General features: G+C 36.7%; 1 protein-coding gene across 12 annotated transcripts in view; it reads left to right on the top strand.

Annotated features, from left to right (window-relative positions):
- Dnm1l (dynamin 1 like) overlaps positions 1–22,856 on the top strand; it is a 50,174-nt gene that overhangs the window by 9,315 nt on the left and 18,003 nt on the right. For 4 of the 12 annotated variants that reach the window (XM_075970776.1, XM_075970797.1, XM_075970790.1 and 1 more), the window contains exons 2-7: positions 10,449–10,596; positions 14,194–14,232; positions 15,408–15,454; positions 15,834–15,905; positions 17,839–17,925; positions 19,823–19,985. In XM_075970776.1, the coding sequence (XP_075826891.1) occupies positions 10,449–10,596; positions 14,194–14,232; positions 15,408–15,454; positions 15,834–15,905; positions 17,839–17,925; positions 19,823–19,985 (556 nt within the window). Of the gene's footprint in view, positions 1–10,448; positions 10,615–14,193; positions 14,233–15,407; positions 15,455–15,833; positions 15,906–17,838; positions 17,926–19,822; positions 19,986–22,856 lie in introns of all 12 variants that reach the window. The other 8 variants (XM_075970786.1, XM_075970780.1, XM_075970778.1 and 5 more) reach the window with 2 other exon arrangements.

Raw genomic sequence — 22,856 nt, 5'->3', positions numbered from 1 at the left:
CCTTGTTGAGTGGTTTATTCAGTACAGTTAGCTTTTGGTAACTTCCTAAGGGAAACCCTGCCGCTGGGCATTGTGGTTCATAGCATCATAGCTGGGTAGGACTATTGGATGCTTCCCTCCCTTGGAAACTTGTGTAGGACCTTCCTGTCCTTTCCGAGTTAGTCCTCTGGTAGGCAACCAAGGTCAACAAAAATAGTTTAGGTTGTTTTAGAAGCCTCTTGAATTGCCCTGACCAGCAACTCAAAAGGAGGTACTGGGCTGATTATTTGGTAGTCTATGGTTCTGGGGTGGCATTGTCAACCCACATAGCATAATTGTATGTCTATATGTACACTTATATGTATTTTATGTAAACAAAAAGTAATATGATTTTTAAGGCTTTTCCAAACATCCTTAGTGTTGTTTGTCACTCTTCCTTCTTCTGTCTTGACCTCCTACCTCCCTCTCCAATTAACACCTCCCACGTTTTTCTCATTCCCCCTACATATCACTTGTACCCTGCTATTCCCTCTGTTAAACTGCCCGCCCCCCCACCTTGCTACCTTTTTATTTTCCTGGTTTCTGTGGTTACTCCAGATTACAGACTGACAATTAAGGAGTTGAAACTTGGGACCATAGATGAGAGAGAACATGATGTGTTTCTTTTGGGGTATCGTTTACCTCACGCAATACAGTAATTTCTAGATCTATCCATTTACCTTCAAAGAGTAAATCAGAGTGGCTAAGAAATTTGTCAAAAAAATGTTCATCATCTTTAAGATTAGGGAAATGCAAATTAAATTAATTTTGAGGTTCCATCTGAACTCAATGAGAATACCTGAGATCAACAAGGCAACAAAGATTGGAGAACCCTCATTCATTGTTGGTGGGATTGCAGAGTGGTGGAAATCAGTTTGGGAAACTTACAGAGAGCTAAAAACAAGTCTTCTGTATGTCCCACCCAACTCTAACACTCCTTGGCACGTCCCCAAAGGACTTACCATCCTACACACAGATACCTGCTTAGCAGTGTTCCTTGCACTTTACTCACAACCGCTAGAACAAGGAGACGAACTAAATCCCCGACAAGTGATGCTGCAGGAAGGTGTGTGGCTAGCAACTTACCCGCCTATTGGGACGTGACCTCAGACTATTTACCTGGATGCAGAAGGTGTCTGGCCTCTTCCCCTCTGCTTCTCCCTGGGCCCCGTTTGCTGATTGGTTTGCTTTGGATCTGATCTTTTCCATCGTGTAAGCAGAGAATCCTGACTTTGTAAGTTTTACCTTTTAATAAACACAGGCCTATTTTTTAGTTCTGAGCTAGTATGGGATTCCTTTTTTAAGCGTCTGATCACTCCGCCTTCAAAGTGATAATGAAAATGTGGTATATATACATAGTCTTAAGGATGATGAACATTTTTTAAATACTTCGTAGCCGCTTTGATTTACTCTGGAGAACTGCCTGTTTAGATCTGTTGTCCATTTTTTGAATGAGTCTTTTTTTTTTGGTACTTTATTTTTTAATTCTTTATATATTCTGGATATTAAGCCTCCTTCAGAAGTATAGCTGGCAAAGATTCTCTCCCATTCTGTGGGTTTTCTCTTCATGCAATTGTTTGTTTTTGTTTTTTGTTTTTTCTGTACAGATGCTTTCAGTTTTATGAGGTCCCAATTGTCAATTGCTGGTCTTAGTTCTTACGCAAATGGAGCCCGAATCTAGAACTCATTTTTTATGCCTGTATCCTGTAGGGTACTACTCATGTTTTCTTTTAGCAGTTTTGGCATTTCAGAATTCACATTTAGGTCTTTGATCAGTTTCAAGTAGTTTTTGTGCAAGGTGACAGATATGGACCTCATTTTGGTTTTCTACATGTGAATGTCAAGTTTTCTTAGTACCATTTCTTGAAGATGCTGTTTTTTCTCCAGTCTGTTTTTGCATCTTTGTCAAATATCAGAAGATGGCTATAGTTACATGTCTTTATATCTGTTTTCTTTGTTGGTCTACATGTCTGTTTTTTTCCATTACCATAATGTTTTTATTACTTAGGCTCTATAATATATTTTGTAATTTGGAATGATCATCTCTCTAGAAATTTTGCTCAGGGTTGTTTTGATTATTTGGGATATTGTGTGGTTTGATATACATTTTATAATTTTTTCTTTCTATTTCTGTGAAAACTAAGATGGGATTTTGATTGGTATTGCGTTGAATCTATATTTTTTGCATAATAGTCATTTTGCAATATTAATTCTATGTGAATTATATAACATGAGCTTGGGAGGTTTCTATTTTCTAGGGCCTTCAGTTTCTTTAGAGACTTAAAGGTTTCATTGTATAAGTCTTTTTTACTTGGTTATTTCTTAGATATTTTTCTTTTGAGACTGTTGTGAATGGGGATATGTCTGTGCTTTCATAGGATATTTGTTGTTGGTGTGTAGACAAATGATTGGTTTTTGTAAGTTGATTCTGTATCCTGTCACCTTGTTAAAAAAAAAATTCTGGAGGGACTTTTGTCTCTTATGTATGGTATATCATCTGCAGATAGGGATAATTTTTTAATTTTTTTCTCTTGCCATATTGCGTAAACTGGTGTTTTCTGGAATAGAAATAGTGGTTACTGATTTCAGTATGATTGCTTTGATCCCTGCTCCCATATAGAGTTAATATTGGCTGTGGGTTTGTCATCTATAGCCTTCATTATGTTCCCTCCAGTCTTTTCTAGGACTTTGATCATGAGGGCATATTAGATTTTGACAAAGCCTTTTCTGGGTCTATTGAGATGATAATTGATTTTTGTCTTTAGGTTCATTTATTTTATTAAATTATTGACTTGGGTGTGTTGAACTTTCCTTGAATCTCTTGGATAAAGCCATTTTTGTCATGTTGGATCTTTCTTTCTTTCTTTCTTTCTTTCTTTCTTTCTTTCTTTCTTTCTTTCTTTCTTTCTTTCTTTCTTTCTTTCTTTCTTTCTGCTTGTATTTGGCTTGCCAGTATTTTATTCCAGATTTCTGAATTGATGTTTATCAGGGATATTGATGTGTAGTTTTCTTTCTTTGTTGTGTATTTCCCAGGTTTTGGTATTAGGATGATACTGGCTTCATTACGGAGTTAGAAGTACTTCTCTTTTTTTTCCCCTTTATTTTAATAATTTAAGAAGTATTCACTATAAATCTTTAAAAGTCTGGTAGGATTCATCTAGGCTTGTGTGTTTGGATTTTGTTGCTTGTTTTGCCATTTTGTCTCATTTCTTATGGGTCTGTTTAGGTGGATGATCTCTTTGTTTAACTTTGGTGATTTGGATCAATCTAGAAATTCCTCTATTTCTTTTTGGCTGTGTCAGTCAGAAACCACACTAGGCCCTAGGCCTTTAAGCTATAGAACCTGTCTTCATGACCACATGTACATTGCAAAAGAGTTTCTAAGTAATCATGCCTTATATTTTATTGTGCACCTGGAATTGGAATGACTGTTGCCTGGAAACTGTTTTCCAACTTGTACTGTATTTAAATATGCTGACAGTAAAACCATCTGGCATCAGACTTTCTAATTTGATCCAAACCAACTAAGTCAGGCTAAACAAAGTTTTCATTCTCACCAATTGTTTCCCTGTCTGCCATGGTGCTTGCTGGGTCCCCTTCGATGCCCTGATGCCTGTGATTAACTCACATGGGACAGCTAGAGGAAATGTGTGTACAGTGCAAAAGCCAAAATGTAATAAATGCTGAACTTGTGTTCAAGTATATGAAGAATACCCATGGAACTGTTTTGTGGCATTCTAACTTTCAAATCAAAAACTTGGAACATAGTCACACCCAAGAAGTGAAACATTGGTATGAATAAAGAGTCTTATTATAAACCAGTAAGCATAAAACATTGCATTTGAAAAACTGAGAAAGCCCTTGAGCCAGGAGGCATGCAAATTTAAGCAAACTGTTAATGACCGTGTATTGAAGTAGCAAAGTTCAATGACCATGTATTGAAGTAGCAAAGTTCATAGCAAACTGAAAGTAATTTGGCTCAGTCTTATTTACACAGCCTAACAGCGCTTAAAATCTGTATGCTCTTAAATGTAGCAGCTTAAGTGAAGTAGGTCTAAGGAGCTAATAAGTTACTGGAGTCTATATACACCCATACAGATTGCATCAATTTAAATAATCATGTGTTGGGTTTTTGTTTTGTTTTTTTGTCAACACAAACCTAGGGAAAGAGGGATTGAGAATATACTTACCTAAAATTGGCCACTGGGTGTAATAAGAGGCCGCTTGTTCATTTCCCGGTTGCCCAGACTCCGGAAATAATCACACATAAAACTATATTATTTAAGTCACTGCTTGGCCAACCACGTAACCGTATTGCTTGCTAGCTCTTACATCTAGAATTAATCCATTTCCATTTCTTTTTTTTTTGGTTTTTCGAGACAGGGTTTCTCTGTGGTTTTGGAGCCTGTCCTGGAACTAGCTCTTGTAGACCAGGTTGGTCTCGAACTCACAGAGATCCACCTGCCTCTGCCTCCCAAGTGCTGGGATTAAAGGCGTGCGCCACCACCGCCCGGCCTCATTTCCATTATTTCATATTTTACCACGAGGCTTGTGGCCTACTGGCAAGGTTCCAACTGGCAGTTCGTGTCTTTCCCCTCTGGCAGCTCCATGGCATCTCTCTGATTCCTCTTCTCTCCTCCTCTTCTGCTTGAAATTTCTGCCTTGTCCTATTCTGCTAAACCACTGGCCAAAACAGATTTATTCATTCGCCAATAAAAGCAACACATAGATAGAAGGACTTCCCGTATCATCTGGGAAAGTCTGTAGGACATTTTCTTAATGATTGATGTAGGAGGACCCAACTCATTGGCAATGATGCCATCCCTGGGCAGGTGATCCTGGGTTATATAAGTGGCTGAGGAAGCCACGAGAGGCAAGACAGTAAGCAGTGTTTCTGCATGGATTCTGCTTCAGTTCCTGCCTGAATTCCTGTCTGAACTTCCCTTCATTCTGTACCTTAACAATACGCTAAAATAAAGCAAAAAGGGACTTCAAACTAAAATTAATCAGAAGAGATAAAGAGGGACATCCCATTCTAACCAAGGGAACAGTTAGCCAAGAAGAAATTACTATCTTAAAGATATATGTATCAAACTCAGGAATGCCCAATTTTATTAAAAATGTACTACTGGCCCCAGTAATCGAGGCGCACGCCTTTAATCTCAGCTCTCGGGGAGGCAGAGGCAGGTGGATCTCCATGAGTTCAAGGTCAGCCTGGTCTGCATAAGTGAGTTCCAGGACAGCCACAACTAAACAGAGAAATCCTGCCTTGAGAAACTAAAAAATAAATAAATAAATAAATAAATAAATAGTGTGCTGCTGGACGAGTAGCATCAATCCACTTACAGTAAAGGACTTCAGTACATCAGTTTCTCCAGTAGACAAGTCATCTGGGTATGAAATAGGTAGAAATGTGAGAATTAATTGACATTATACATCAAATGGACTTTAAAGATATCTACATAATATTCTATTCAAACACCAAAGAATACACATTCTACTCGGCAGCACATGGAAGACCACATGCTGGTCTACTTTAGTCTAAAACAAATAAATAAAAATTTAAAAGTTTGAAAGCACTCCTTGTGTCCTATCTGAACACAATGCAATAAAACTTAAAATTTACAGGAAAAACTCTAGTAAATAGCAGATTCATAGAGATTAAAGTACTACTTTCTAAATGATAATTAAATCAAAGATGAAATCAAGAAAGAAATTTAAAAAAACCTTCCTAGGACTAAATAAAAATGAAACGAGAACAACCTTGTGGCAAACAGAAAGCAGCCCTATTTGGAAAGTGTGTATTTCCCAAATAAATACATACAAGGAGGCCTTTTTTTTTTATGAATGCCCAGCGTTAGTTTGCCTTATTTCTAGCCAGCTTTTTTTTTTTTTAACTTAAATTATCCCGTCTATCTTTTGCCTCTGGGCTTTTATCTTTCTCTATTTCTTTTTACCTTTCTTTACTTCTTAGTCCATGACTTGCTGTGTAACTAGGTGGCTCATCTCTGGAGTCCTCCTTTTCTCACGCTCTTCGATCTTTCCTTCCCAGATTTCTTCTCCTTTTTTTCTCTCTGCCTGCCAGCCCCACCTATTTCTTCTCCTGCCTGGCTATCGGCCATTCAGCTCTTTATTAAACCAATCAGGTGTTTTAGACAGGTAAAGTAACACAGCTTCACAGAGTTAAATAAATGCAACATAAAAGAATGCAATGCATCTTTCCATCATTAAGTAAATATTTCACAGCATAAACAAATGTTACATATCTTAATATTCCACAACAGGAGTGCAAATAAATGGCTTAATGATACAACACAAAAAATTATAAAAACAAGAACAAATTAAACCCATTCAAAAGCAAGAAATAGTCAAATCAGAGCTGAAGTCAATGAAATTGAAGCAAAAAAAATACAAAAATTCAAACTAAGCTAGTTCTTTGTGAATAAGAACAAAACTCACCAACTCTTAGCTCAAATAACCACTATCAGACACTAAAGAAATTCAGAGTATTATGGAAATATTTTAAAAACCTGCACTCTATAAAATCTAAATGAAAGGGTTGATTTTCTAGATTCATTGAATTCACTGGCATTAAGAAGTCAACAGCCCATAACAAGTGAAGAGATTAACATAGTAATAAAAAAACTTCCCAGCTTTTTTTTAAGGCCAGGACTAGGGCCAGATGGATTTGTAGCAGAATTCTACCAGACTTTCAAAAACAATACAGCCAATAGTTTTATTTCTTAAACTATTCAGAACAATAGAAACAGAAGGAGAACTCCCAAATTCCTCCTCCAAAGCTTGTATCACTCTAATACCCAAATCACATAAAGATTGAACAGTAAAAGAAAACGGCAGGTTATATTCCTGAGAAACATATACTAAAAATATACAATAAAATAATTGCAAACAGGATGCAGAGATACTTTGAAAAGACCATGTGTATGTATATGTATATATATATATATATATATATAAAATTTTCCCTAAAATGCAGGGATAGTGAAAAAAGTCAAAAAAGGAAATCACAAACATGTACTAAAAGACAAAAATCACATGATCACCTTCAAAAGATACAGAAATAACCTTTGAGAAAATTCAACATGCCTTTGTGATAAAAGCCCTAGAGAATGTAGGGCTACAGGGAACACAATAAAAGCTACATGTGAAAAAACTACAGCCAACTTCTTCTAAATGGAGAAAAACTTGAAGCAATCCCACAGTCAGGAACAGAACAAGGATATCTACTATGTCCACTCCTTTTCAATACTGTGCCTCAAATACTAGTTGAACAATAAGGCAAGAGAAAGAAATTAAAGGGATATAGGCAGGGAAAAAGAAATGAAAGTATCCTTGTTTGCAGATGATACTGTAGATTAGCCATCCCAAAAATTCTGAGAAAACTTCTAGAAGCCATAAACAAATTCAGCAACATGGCAGGATACAAAATTAGCTTGTATTCATCAACAGCTTTTCTGTATACCATCAACAAACATACCAAGGAGGTCGTGAACACAAGAGCCTCAAATTATAAACCCAACCAAGGAATTAAGGGCCTCTAAAATGAAAACTTTAAACCTTTGAAGAAATAGAGAAAGACACTAAAAAATGAAAGATATCTCATACTCAATGGTTTAGTAGAATTAACATTGTAAAAATGAACTTGGGAGGCAGAGGCAGGTGGATCTCAGTGAGTTCTAGGCTAGCCTGGTCTACAAAGCACTTTCCGGGACAGCCAGAACTGTTATATAGAGAAACCCTGTCTAGAAAAACAAACAAACAAAAATGACCATTCTACCAAAAGTTATTCATAGACTCAGTGTAATCCTCATCTCATTCTTAGCAGAACTAGATAAAACTATCGTAAATTCATACAGAACCACCAAAGACCCAAGGTAACTAAAACAATCCTGAGCAAACGAAACAAACAAACAACAAAGCCCTACAATGTTGGAGGGATTGCAGTCCCAAATCTTAACATATATTACAGAGCCATAGTAGTAAAAACAATTTAATATTGGCACAAAACTAGACATTTGCACCAATGGGACAAAATTAAAAACACACATGAGCATAATTCCAGCCACTTAGTATTTAACAAAGACGCCAACAACATGCTGGAAAAATGAAAACATCTTCAAAATATGTTGCTGGGAAAATGATTCCATACAGAAAAACGAAATTAGACCCATGTCTATCACCTTGCACAAAAATTAACTTCAAATGAACCGAAGATCTAAACCTGGAACCTAAAACACGGAAACTGCTAGAAGAAAACTTAGGCCGTGCCCTACATGATAGAGATGCAGGAAAGGACTTCTTGAATGGGACTCCATTTGCCCAAGAATTAAGGCCAACAATTGACAGGTGGGACCTCATGAAACTAAAAAGCTTCTGCACAGCTAAAGAAACAGTCAGGTGGGTGAAGAGAAACCCCACTTCTGGGAGAGATCTGACAGAGGATTAATACCCAGAATATATAAAGAATAATAAACAAAAAACAAATTTATTCTAAAATTGGGCCTGATACCTGAATAGAGAGTTCTTAAAAGAAAAAAAAATGACTGAAAAAAACTAGAAAAATGTTCATTGTCCCTATTAATTAGAGAAATGAAAATCAAAACAACTTTTAGATTTCATCTTACCTCCAGTCAGAGTGGCAAAGATCAGTGGAACAGCTGAAAGATTTATGGCAGTGCGACCCTGGCAGGTCCCATGGCTGGTGGGAGACAGATACTCCATACAGAGAGAGCTTGGGTATAGAGTTTATGTAGTGGGTATTGGGAAGGGTATAAGGGTAAGGAGATTATGGAGGGGGGAGAAAGAAGGGGGGAGGGGAAGACTGAAATCAGTTTTCAGCTTGTCTTGGTGGGAGGGGAGAATTGGGTGTGGGCGGAGTTGTCTTTTAAAGAACCGGACTGGAAGGTACCCAGGTTGAACAGGGAAGCTCAGCAGAATTATAACAACAAATAATAAAGTGGGGTACAAGATTGAAGGGTCCTTCGTTCATTGTTGGTGAAACTGCACACTGGTTTAGCCACTGTGGAAGTAAGTTTGGAGAATTCTCAGAATCTAAAAATAAACCTACAATATGATCCAGCTATACCACTTCTTAGCATATGCCTAGCAGACTCGACATTATACTCCACAGGTACTTGTTCAGCCATGTTTATTGCCTCCTTACTCATAGTACTTAGGAAAGGAAAACAATCTAAATATTGTACAACTGAGGAATGTATAATGAAATTGTGGTACATATATTCTGTGGAGTGGGATTTAGCTGTAAAGAAAAATGAAATCATGAACTTTGCAGGTAAATGGCTAGAAATGTGTGTGTGTGTGTGTGTGTGTGTGTGTGTGTGTGTACACATTATTTTTAAGTGAGGTAACCCCAGGCCAAGAAATACAAATGCCACTTTCTCTAGAAAGGCTAGCACCAAATCTTCAGCTATGAGTAACATAGCCTGTAGTTACATCAGAAACTAGGAAAGTAAACAAGGACCATTGCTTCAGTAGGGGGATTGGAGAGCAATAGAGAGGGTAATATCAGGTTACAAGTATTCTGATCATGAATCAACTCTTAGTTAGGGTTTCTATTGCTGTGAAAAACACAACTTAGGGAGGAAAGGGTTTATTTAATCTTACAACGTTCAAGTCATATTCCCTCACTGAAAGAAGTCAGAGCAGGAAGCTAGAGCACGGACCGGAAGCGGCAGTGGTGGGAGAACACTGCCTTCTGGCTTGCTCCCTGTATGTAGCTCACTCAGTGCGCTTTCTTATGCAGCTCAGGACTACCTGCCTATGGGCGGCACTGTTCCAGGGAGCTGTGCACTCCCCATCAGTAATTAATCAAGAGAATGGTCTACAGACTCACCTATAGGCAATCAGATTGAAGTATTTTCTCCTTTAAGGTTTCTTCCTCCAAACATTTTTGGCTTATGGCAAGTTGACAAAAACTAACCAGAGAATTTAATGCCTGCTCACTACATTAAAAATATAGTTAATAATGTCCCATTTAAAGTGAAATAGTTATGTATTATTAGTACCTATAGCATATAGGCTTTAAGATTTGCTTAAGAGAGTGTCAAAAAGTAGAATAATTTGATTGCCGGGTGGTGGTGGCGCACGCCTTTAATCCCAGCACTCGGGAGGCAGAGGCAGGCGGATCTCTGTGAGTTCGAGACCAGCCTGGTCTACAGAGCTAGTTCCAGGACAGGCTCCAAAGCCACAGAGAAACCCTGTCTCGAAAAACAAAAAAACAAACAAAAAAAAAAGTAGAATAATTTGGAGCGAGGGGCTGTTTTTTATGTATTTTAAGTGTGGGCTTTTGTTTTCTCTGAATTTGAGTTGTTCAACTTGTGTGTGTTGCTTTGTTAGTAGAATCTGTTTGGAAAGCTCATTTATTTTGCTCTTGTGTGTTCTGTTTTCAGAGCAGTGGAAAGAGCTCAGTGCTGGAAAGCCTCGTGGGGAGAGACCTTCTTCCCAGAGGGACTGGTGTGGTCACCCGGAGACCTCTCATTCTGCAGCTGGTCCACGTTTCACCAGAAGATAAACGAAAAACAACTGGAGAAGAAAATGGTAAATTTCAGAACTGGAGTAAGAATTGTTTTAAAATGTTATTCTGTTTTTGTCTATTTTTAAGATAACGAATTTCAAGTAAAAAGTTGGCTAGTAAATTGGAAATAGTGGCTATAGCAAAATCAGAAACTTGTGGAGTGCTTTTAATCTTTCATATAAAACAATTTTTATTGATTGGAAATGCTGAACAGTTTTTGGTAATAGTCCCTTTTGAATAATTCAGCTTAGTAAACTGTCTTTAAATAGAAATCAGTTACTTAAAGTAAAAAAAGTTCCTATTTTACTTGCCATTTTTTGGGCTCATCATGTGCTCACTAATTTTGATTATACTTTCCATTAGTCCTAAGAGAAGGGCTATCTATTACTTATAGAAAAATTTCTTGGTTTTGTGAGACAGGATAGTCTAAATTATCTTCAGAATCTAAGGATGACTTCAAACTTGAGATCCTCTCTCCTGCATCTGCTAAGTACCTGCATTACAGGTGTGCTGCCATGGCCAACTGTAAGAAGAGATTAAACATTAAAGTATTACTAATTTGTATTCTTCTTAAATAGTAACGTTCCCCTCTATAGCGTGTACTACTTGTACTTTTCTTTTTGTTTTATTTTGTTTTTTTGAGACAGGGTTTCTCTGTGTAGCCCTGGCTGTCCTAGAAATCCCTCTGTAGACCAGGCTGGCCTCGAACTTACAGAGATCCACCTGCCTCCTCATTGCTGGCATGAAAAGTGTGTGTCACCACTGTCTGGCCTGATGGGTTTTTTTGTTTTTTGTTTTTAAATAGAGTATATGAATAGTAAGACCAGAGTATGAATATTATCATGATTGTATATAGCTGGATCTTTTAAAATTAAGGTATTTTAAGAAATGTTCTCTGTTAAGAAATTTTAAATTGTTTATGGTACATATATGCATCATATTAATCATATTAGTGAGATTTGAAATGGTTGAAAATAGTACACCCAGTGACCTTTTCAGTTCAGGGTCTGACATAGACTTGTGTCCTCACATTGTGGATGTGCTCTGCCTTGCCCACAGTGTTTGCGCAGAGCACCAGCTGGAGAGATTTATCCTCAGTGCAGTCTCATTGTTTATCTTCTGCCCCGAGGTGGGTGCTACGTGACTTCTGGTTTTCTCCCCTTCCTTTGCCATAGAAGACATTGTAGTGATGACTCTAATTTTATAAAAGTAGGGGAGAAACCTGTCTTGAGCATCTACTATGACTTGAAAACAGGGACTCCAAAATAACTGAAGAAAGTTAATGAGCTTATAGATATTAGTAAGTATATTTTATAGTTGACTGTCAGCTAAATAGGAAACTTTTTAATTGCTAGGTATCTTTTTTTTTTTTTTTTTTTTTTTTTTGGTGAGACAGGGGTTTCTCCGTAGCTTTTTGGTTCCTGTCCTGGAACTAGCTTTTATAGACCAGGCTGGCCTCGAACTCACAGAGATCCGCCTGCTTCTGCCTCCCGATTGCTGGGATTAAAGGCGTGCACCACCACCACCCAGTTTAGGTATCTTCTTGATATGCTAGTATTTATTTTTTATTTCATTGTTTATTATTGAAGTTTTTTTGTTTTATTTATTTTACTTTGAGACAGTCTTGCTACATAGACCTTACTGACTTCTAATTTACTGTGTAACCAGGTGGCTTATTTGCAGTTTCCTCTTAATACAGACATGCACGACTATGCTCAGGTTATTTTAAGTTTGAACCTTGAGTTTAATCATTCTTGAAGAACCTGTGGCTTAGCCTCAAATATCTATAATAAAATTTTCTGAATTTTATCCTTACTAATTCCATCAAATACATTACCTAATACCTTAAAGCAAGACTTTCAGGAAGTATATGACTCTAGGTCACCTTTTTTTCCCTCAGCCATTTTGAAAGGGCAGTTTGTCTATCAGAGACCATTTGTAGATGTCATGTTTTCTCAAATCAAGTTAGCCATGTTAGTTCCTTGGTGTCATTTTGCTTATATGTCCAGCATGTTTTGTTGATTTGTGGGCAGGCCAGTAAAACTGCACTTTTTTATCTGCAAATCTATTACTCCTGAGCTTAGACCCTGTTACATATGTGCATTTCCTTATATATAAAGAAAAATATATACTGTGTTCTACCCTTCCTTGAAGTGATAGCTACTTTAGAGTATAAAATAAATATGAATTTGAGTATTAAATTTCATTTTTATTCTACCATAATTCTTGGCTTTTTTTTTTTTTAAAAAAAAAGCTTTTTAACCATTATTTCTATTTCTGAGTGAATATGTGTGTAGGTGTGGTATGTGCTTGTTCTTGCAAGTGTGCCCCAGTCATTGGACAACTGGGGGGAATTGGTTATCTCCGTCCACCAAGTGGGTCCTGGGGATTAAACTCTGGAAATTAGGCTTGCCAGAGAGGCCTTTACCTCCTGAGCCACCTTGCTGGCTATTCTTACCTTCTTATCAATGCCACTTTCTCCTTTGGAAAAGCAATCTAGGCTTACCAAATCATTCTGGCCTTGTGGAAATTAAGAGCTAGGGGAGCAGATCAACATACAGTTTGGTTTTAAAAAACATGAACAGTGAGAGAAAATAGTTGTGAAGAAAGCATCACAAAAAAAGAAGAAAAGGGGGAAAAAAGCCCTCAAAAAGATAAAAACAAACCCAAGACTTTTTTGTATATGGTTCTTTTTTATTTTATTTTACAAATCTGCTTTTACTTACTTTGTATTAGTTTAAAGTCATGAAAGGTACAGCCTAACAGACTCTGTGTCCAGTGGACTTTACAGGAAGGTTGCTTCAGAATTAGGCATGAACCGTGCCACTGTTACCATGGGCCCGAGTTCCCAAGATCACTCTTCTTTTGTCCAGGTTCCCTCCAGATGTCAGTGTTGTTTTAGCTCTACACACATTAAAACATTCCCTTTCATACTGGTATAAAAGCTATAAAACCTTCTTGAGGTTTTATACATAAGAGAGCCCCAATTATCAATAATGTGTTAAGAGCAGTGTATTGTAAGATGAAACAGCACTTTTAACCTGAGGTCTATAAAAACTGGCTAAAATACTTTGTATTTAATGAATATAATTAGCAGGAAGTGCAAGAATTGTGACAGTAGGTCCTGCTGGATTGAGTTCATAAATTTAAAGACTTGATGTTTTGTGGTGTTTGCTAAACGCAAAGAAAATACCCTCAGAAACAGTCATTTTTGCATTATTTACTAGTTTTGAAGGGTTCAGAGGATGTGCTTGTCATATCTCCTGCACTCCTTTAAACCAGACACTTTATCTCTTTCCGCAGTAGGCTTTTAAATAGCTCAGGCAAACTTTTTGAGAGTAAAATAATTTTAATAAATTTAGAATTAGCAACAATAACATAATGATAATGAAAATTTGTTTACTAAAATCCTTAAAAAAATCAAAGCATTACCTACACTATGCTTTGCTTATAGTACATAAAAATATATTTGTTCCTAAAATTCTATTAAGTTTTGAATAATTAAATGCTTATGTGCATTTGAAATGTAATCATGTTTCTACACATTTAAGTGTTTTAGAAATTTAAAGTTTTAGGGATAAGCACTAAAATTACTTTGTGCTATTTCTCTTTAACTACAGACCCTGCTACATGGAAAAACTCAAGACACCTTTCTAAAGGTTTATCCATTTGTTCTTAGCCCTTCTTTCTAGAATGCGTGCATGTGTGCTTATGTACCCTTCCAGGCTGTGCGCATCTGTTTTCCTTCCATTTTATTTGCCTGTCCACATTGACTGCAGGTTTTAGAGGTTCTTGTTAGTGTTTTGGCATTGCATTAACATGCAGGCTTTTTTGGTAGTGAATTTACCTTAATTTTTACAAAAACATAATCGCGAAGACAGTGAAACTTTTGTATGGCTAATTAAATTAAAAATAGCCCTGTGGTATGTGATACTGCCTCTGTGAGTTCTATGACCTCCATTAGTCTGTTCCTTCAAAGAGCCTTCTTGGAAGAAGGTCCTAAGCTTCAAGTAGGATCTGGTTTTATGTTTAGTCCAACAAAGATCTAAATAAATGTTTATGAGGATATCTTATTTCAGGTGACTCATATGCATTAAATATTTTAAATCATTAAGCTATTTTAAGCTTCTGAATTTGGTGGGAGTAGAATAGCTGTGCTTGGGTAAGCTGTCAAGAGGAGTAGATTGACTAGAAACTAGCAGGAGGCTGAGTCCTTACAGTACATATGTATTTCTGTTTTTATTCATATCATTCATTGGCCTTGAGAGCAATCACCTTGACAGTGTGCACTGCAAGCCGCTAATGCCCTGTCACTGAGAGCTTAATATATAGCCAACAGAAAACCAAATAAAAGACAAAGATTTTTTTTTTAATGGGAAAATTAGCTTATTTCATTCTTATGTTGCATGCATATTTTAAATTTTAATGTTATATACACATTTGTTATATATGATTTGCTTTTGCATTATTCTTTGGGATTCTTAATTTTTCTTCCTATAGTTTTTCAAATTTTTTGTTGGATAAACTGCTTTCATCTATAAAATTGTTGAAAGAAATGATCAGTTATCCTAATCGCAAACCAATAGGAAATAAACAGTTTGTAAAAACTAGATTTCAAATGCTGGGAGGACTTGCAGGCAACTCTACTTGAAGTTAGGCCTGCCTTTGTAGTCTATGCTGGGGTTTAAAAAATGCGAATGTGTATTTATCAGTCTTAAAATTGAGACAATTGGTATTTTGTTGTCAGTGAAAAGCAGTTCATTGTGTTAGCTTTTAATTCCTAACAATAAAACCCAATTTCCAGTCTCTAAGAAATGAATTTTTCTTTCTCTAGGAGTTGAAGCAGAAGAATGGGGTAAATTTCTTCACACCAAAAACAAGGTAATCACTCAAGAATATAAAGAAATAACATATAGAAAGTAACATTTTTGTAGGATAGTAGGGAATATAGTTTCTTACTGGTGATGTTTTTCTTGAAATAAAACCAAATTTGTTTACTTTGTAAACTTTAAAATAAAATTTGTCTCAGTAACATTTCTAGCCTCAGTATAATGTGACTTGATCCATTCCAATTTGGAGATTTTTAAGGACTGTAAGATCAGGCAACTTTGAAACAAATCTTAGAAAAATGTATATATACATGAGAAATTGTGAACTAGTCTTCTGAAGTAGATCCATATATATTCTTTAAATGTGGCCTCCACCCCTTAAGAACTGATCTTATTTAGAATATGATTCTTTTTGTTTCAACAATTTTTAGCTTTACACAGATTTTGATGAAATTCGACAAGAAATTGAAAATGAAACCGAAAGAATTTCAGGGAATAATAAGGTAGGCACTGTTTAAGACCTGGAAGACTTAAACAAAAGTAAATATATTGCTGAACATCTTCTGTATATAATAATATATAAGCGCATTGCGAAGTCTTAATCTCCTTCCCTCCACAGTAGTGATGTTGAATATGGGGCCTAGTACATGCTAGGTAAGCGTTCTACCACTGAGCTGTATCCTAAAGCCTTTTTTTCCTTCTGAGACAGTGTCGCACTACATTACTCACCTAGGCTAGTCTTGAACTTGGGATCCACCTGTTTCATCTTCCTAAGTAACTGGGAATTAAAAATCAGTGTGTTACCAGACTTTGTTTATAATTCATAATCTTTCTTTAGAAATAGAATACTTTACAAACATATAAAAAAAACTTAGCTGAATAATTATCTTTGTGTAAGTTGCGGTGGTTTATGTCCGAATTCCCAGCATTGGGGAGTTAGAGGCAGGAGGAGCTAGCTACACACAGAAATAGTTTCACAAACACCAAGAACTAGGGACATAGCTCATTGATGGGCCATTTGTTTGGGGGAGGTCCTGGGTTAGATCTCCAGCAGCACACACTGCCATAGTTACTTTTCTATTGCTGTGATGAATACCCCAACAAAGGCAACGTAAGGGAGAAGGTTTATTTAGCAGTTCCCAGATACAGTCCATCGTGACAGGGATGTCACAGCAGCAAAAGCTTTTGAAGCAGCTGGTCACGTTATGTTCAGAGTCAGAAAAGAACATTGAGTGCATGGGTACATACTAATTTTTAATTGTCTTTTTCCACTTATATAGCTGAGGTACCACTCACAATTCAGATGAGTCTTTCCAATTCAAGAGTGATAAAGACAGTCTTCTACAGGCATGCCCTTTTCCCAGGTGATTCTAGTTTCTGTCAAGTTGACAGTTAACACAGCTTATCAGACACATGTATGCATACACTTATACACCTTAAAACTTCCATACATGTAAAATATTTATATTGTGTGATCTTAATTACATAGTACTTGATTACAGTAAAATATTTACTTTCTAAGAATGTGAGAATTTTAAATCAAGTATTCTAAGATACCTTTAATGTCATAATCGCTCTCCTTTAAATCATTTTTTTACCCTGTATTTTGAATCCTTTTGTTTATATTGCTGTTCTGTGTAATCTGGAGGAACTTTAAATCTCACAAGTGGTCCTGAGCCATTAATAATATCCAGTATATATTTGTTGCCAGGTCCTGTGACAACAGAAGTCATTTCCTGACAGAAATGCATTTTTGCCGCTGCTTTTTGACCTGTTGAAAATATTTGCCTCTTTTCAGTGACTGTTTTGCTCACTGTCAGACTCTAAGCTAGTACCTTGAAGTCACTACTGTTGCCACCACACTTTCTAAATTCCCTACACCAGGTTGAGCCTGGATTATGACCATAATATAGCTAGATGGGACTAGATTATGTCAGGGATAGCTTTTTGTCTCAGGGGTCTGAAAATTGAGGTACTTTTGCCTGAGCAGACTCTGACTATGTGTGTACACTTTTGCCACTTGATGTTCGGATATCTGAGATCAAATTCATGGGCATAGCTTCTTACCTGTTCCTCTCTCAGCTCAGCACCATCAGCTCAGGGACATCATTTTGGATAAATGAAATGCACTGTTCTTCTGTTAACTGCTTTTAAAAGATGGCATATGTGTATAGAGAAGGAAGTGAAGTCATTTAGGGAGAAGAAATTTTATATATTAATGGTATGGGGTTGGATAGGATTATAATCCTTGTTTTTATGATTGGCTGCCTTCTCATTCATGTTTCATTATGCTTCTATTACTGAAAAATTTTAGGAACCATAGTTTAATAAATATTTTAAAGCATCTAAAGTCTATGTACTTGAATGTAGTTTATTTTAGCATTTCATTAATTGAAATTCAATTCTGATTGTAATATATTTGAAACTCATTTTTAGGGAGTAAGCCCTGAGCCAATCCATCTTAAGGTTTTCTCACCCAACGTTGTCAATCTGACACTTGTGGATTTACCAGGAATGACCAAGGTAAGGAATATCTGTTGCTGATGTTTTCGTTTAAAGAAATGTGTTTTGTTTTCTTTTTAACATTAACCTAATCTGAGAATAATGAGTTGATTTTGCAGTTATTATTAACATCAGAAAGCCCTCATTTTTCCTTAAAATGCTTTCTTTACCTTGGCTCCAGTATATCATAGTCTAGAATCCCATCTACAGTCTCTCTGACCACCCCTTTTTCCTCTTTCTTGCTGGTTTCTTGTTGTTCCACCATAGTCTGAACAGGTCTTTTCTTAGATTTCTTGTGCTCTTTAGGTACACAAAACACAATCTAATTAGATTGATAGTATATAGCTTTAAGTTCATGAGTTTGAATATTTTGGCATTCAGATTATTTCCAGGTACATGTCCATCTAAGCACTTGGCATACACATTTAAATGTTTTAATAAGCATTACAGTTTTGCTATGTCTAATACCAAATTTCTGATCTGTCCTTTAACTATATTTGATCCATTATCTTCCCTATCTTCATAATTGGCAATTACATTGTACTGATTGGTCAGCCAAAACCTTACAGTCGTCCTTAAGTTTTCTTTACCTTTTTTTAAATCTCTCTTTCAGCAAATCTCTGGGCATTCCTTATTTTTTTTTTTTTTTTTGGCATTCCTTATTTTTAAATTATATCCAGAATTCTATTACCTCTTTACATATTCATAGCAGAGGTAGCCATTGTTATTTCACTTGGATTAGCATAAATTACAAGGCATATAATAGGTCTCGCTTGTTTATTTTTATGTGCATTAGTGTTTTACCTATATGTATATCTATGTGAGGGTGTCAAATCCCCTGGAGATGGAGTTACAGACAGTTGAGAGCTGCCATATGAGTGCAGGTAATTGAACCTAGATCCTCTGGAAAAGCACAGTGCTCTTTACTGAGTCATCTGTCCAGCCCCTGTTCTTATCTTAAGTAATCACAGTATTCTATTAAAGTGAAAATTAGATTGTGTCATTTCTTGACTTAAAATCTCCCAGAGACTTCCTAGTTCTCTCTACTGAGAATACTGAGAGTGCAAGCTTAAGTTCCTGGAAATATCTACTCCTGTGTTATTCTCTTACTTTATTAGTTTACTTCTCCATCTCAGGGTGGCCTTTAACGGTCTGTCTACTGAGGCTGACCTTGAATTCCTTATCTTCCTACTCCCAGATGCTGGGACTACAGGCCCCCATACTAGGTTTCTCTATTTTTCTTCTCTAGTTGCTTTTGTTCTGGGTTTCTGCTCTTACTATTCACTCAGTATGGAATGTTCTTTCCCCAGATATCTATATGTACTTCTCTTTACCTTTAGTTTCTGCTTAGTCATCTAAATTTTATTATCTAATTGAGGTAGCCCTGATTATTCTGTTTTAAAACATCATTTAAAGCAAGAATTTAGAAGCATCACTCCCCAGCCTGTGTTCTTGATTGCCCCATCTACCTCTTGGGCCAAATTGTTGTGTCTGTTTAGTATTTGCCTCTTATTACTAAGACAGATGCTCTAGGAAAGCAGGAACTTGAATGTCTTCATTTTATTGCTGTGACTTAACCCAATATGTAGAAGAGTGCCATATGCTGTCACCATACACGGAATGAATAAATGGATTCACCTGACAAATAGTGAATGAATGAATGAATGAATGAATGATCATCTGTATGCAGTTGATACTCAGTAGTTCTTGACATATGATTTATGAAGTAGTTAATTTTTTATATTTGGAAGAGTTACATTTTGAGGCTTTGCACATTACGAGATTCCCAGGTACCGCTATAGCATATTATTAATTTATTTTAGCTATTTATACATACAGAAACACTTGTATTCTGTGAATTAAATTTGTGGAAAAAGCTGAGTTGATTTTGATTATTGCTCATTTTCGTTTTGTTTAGGTACCTGTAGGTGATCAGCCAAAGGATATTGAGCTTCAGATCAGAGAGCTCATTCTTCGGTTCATCAGTAATCCCAATTCCATCATCCTCGCTGTCACTGCTGCAAATACAGATATGGCAACATCAGAGGCACTCAAGATTTCCAGAGAGGTAGATCCAGATGGTAAGGACGGATGTTTTGTTTAGTGAATGTTTGACTTACCATCGTAAATCTTTCCTCAGAATAGAATGTTATTGAAAGGAATATCTCCAGTTAATACAGATCTTAAAATGCTTTTTATTTTTCCCATATTTTTAAACAGCAATTAGAACAGAAAACAGTTACTTGATTGCTGTAAAGGGTAGGCAAAAATACTTCCTATAAGGTCTATATTTTTAGTACCTATCCAATAATTTTAACATTAAATTAGTTTGTAAAATGTTTTTTTATTTGTGAAAGTGAAATTTCAGGTTTTGAATACCCAACATTTAAGAATACATAACTTGCTTTCGAAGGACATCTTTCACGTCTGTGGATGACGCCCCGGAGTGACAGCTAACGTCTTTCCGTTAGCGGTTTATTGTTGAACCAGTAAAGTCTGTGAACCCTAAAAAAAAAAAAAAAAAAAAAAAGAATACATAACTTGTCAGGTAATGGTGGCATATACCTTTAATCCCAGCACTTGGGAGGCAGAGATCTCTGAGTTTGAGGCCAGCCTGGTCTACTGAGCAAGTTCCAGGACAGGCTCCAAAGCTACAGAGAAACCCTGTCTTGATTAAAAAAAAGAATACGTAAGTCATAATTGTATAGATTATTATGATACAAGAAATAACTATAGAATCTCCTTTCTGTAGATAAAAGCACAAGATAGACTTAGTCTAGAGGGGTCCCTGAAGGTATCTCTTTTTACAAGGTACTCTTTACCTGGATTGTAACTCAGTGATACTTAGGATAACAGAGGCTTCTCTCAGTCTATATCAAATGCTAGCTTTGTAGTGAGTGGATAATTGGCCCATAAGGAAACCATTTTTTCACCTAAATGTTTGAAGATCAACATCTGTGTTACAGTTTTTCCCCTGCTTTGAAAAAAATAATTTTAAAATAAAAATTAAACAACTGTTAATTAAAGTTTTCATAAATAGGTATGGTGGTGCACACCTGAAATCCCAGCACTTGGGAATAAGAGTAAGAAAGGGTCATTGTCAGCTACAGTGATCTACATAAGGCCCTGTCCCTAAATAAATACACTAATAAAATAATCAAGCAATAAGATGGACATATATTTAATCTAGTAATCTTTTTTTTCTTGGAGGCAATGCCTCACTATGTAGGCCTGGCTGACCTGGAACTTGTTAGATGATCTAAATTGGCAATACATTACAAGGAAATAATGTAATATTAATATGTATATTAGTATCCTATATTAGTATATATTACTATCAAATACATTTATTAGTATCAAAATTTAGAAGTGGTGCTAGAGAGATGACTCAGTTGAAAAAAGTATTTGAAGTGCAAGAATGAAGACCCAAGTACAAATCCCTAGAAGCCAGGCACATCGAAACAGCTTAGTAACCCAGTGCTGGGGTTAAAGGAAGGAGGACAGACCCCTAGAGCTTACTCTTCTGCCACTTTAGCCAGTTGGTGAGTTCCAACATCAATGAGAGACCCTGTCTCAAAAAATAGGATGGAAGGCAATTGAAGAAGATGTCCCATGTATGGACTCCACATAAATACACATGCATGTGCACATACACACAAAAGCAGTTAGGTGCAAGTTAGAAGCAACTTCTTAATGGGGATAACACAATGTGTGACGACAGTAAGTGGTGATTTTGTAGGTTTGGAACAAAAAAGATTTTTTTTTTAAAAAAAAGTATTTTATTTTTATTATTTTGTGTTCATTGGTGTGAGGGTCAGATGCCCTGGAACTGGAGTTACAGACAGTTGTGAGCTGCCATGTGGGTGCTGGGAATTGAACTCAGGTCCTCTAGAAGAGCAGCCAGTGCTCTTAACCACTAAGCCATCTCTCCAGCCCAAAGAAAATGTTTATAACTAAAAACTGCCTATTCAAAGTTGCACCTGGTCGGGCGATGGTGGCGCACGCCTTTAATCCCAGCACTTGGGAGGCAGAGGCAGGTGGATGTCTGTGAGTTCGAGACCAGCCTGGTCTACAAGAGCTAGTTCCAGGACAGGCTCCAAAACCACAGAGAAACCCTGTCTCGATAAACAAACAAACAAAACAAAACAAAATCAAAGTTGCACCTGCCTCTACTGGAATTGTTATATATATTGGTATAGAGTGTTGCATTTACTTTGGGAAAGGAGAACAACTTTCTTTTTTTTTGTCTTTTGCTTTTTGCTTTTCAAGACAGGGTTTCTTTGTGTAGCTTGACTATCATGGATCTTATTATGTAGATCAGGCTAGCATCTGGCTCCCAAGTGCTGGGATTAAAGGTGTGCACCGCTGCCCAACTATGGGAAACAACTTTGAATCAGCAATCCCATGTTAAATTTTCATATGAAAACCTCTGGAGCCTGGAATGCTCGCTCACTGTTACACCAGCATTCAAGAGAGTAAGGTTAGCCTGGGCTAATGTCCACTCAGATCCCGTTTCAGAAATCAGGGGCTTAGCAGGTGATGGTTTTAGTGGGTGATTGTTAGCAGGTGATTGTTAGCAGGTGAAGGTTTATTGGGTTATGGCTAGCAGGTGATGGTTTATCGGGTGATGGTTAGCAGGTGATGGTTTAGCTCGTACAGACTCTTGCTGCCAGATCTGATGATCTGAGTTGGAGGCCTCAGCTATCACATTGTAAAAGGAGAAATAAACTCCTGAAAGTTGTCCTCTGACCTCTGTACCTGCGGTTGTATTTACATGACCCTTCCACTCCTTCCACCCCTAATGAGTAAATGAATTAAAGAACCCTTTGTAGGGCTGGAGAGATGGCTCAGAGGTTAAGAACACTGGCTGTTCTTCGAGAGGTCCTGAGTTCAATTCCCAGCAGCCACATGGTTGGCTTATTACCATCTGTTATGAGTTCTCATGCCCTCTT

The sequence above is a fragment of the Microtus pennsylvanicus genome, chromosome 1 (genome assembly GCF_037038515.1).
Source record: "Microtus pennsylvanicus isolate mMicPen1 chromosome 1, mMicPen1.hap1, whole genome shotgun sequence".
NCBI classification, from domain to species: Eukaryota; Metazoa; Chordata; class Mammalia; order Rodentia; family Cricetidae; genus Microtus; species Microtus pennsylvanicus.
The sequence above is the reverse complement of the archived record's forward strand: the minus strand, read 5'-3'. Positions and strand labels throughout refer to the sequence as shown.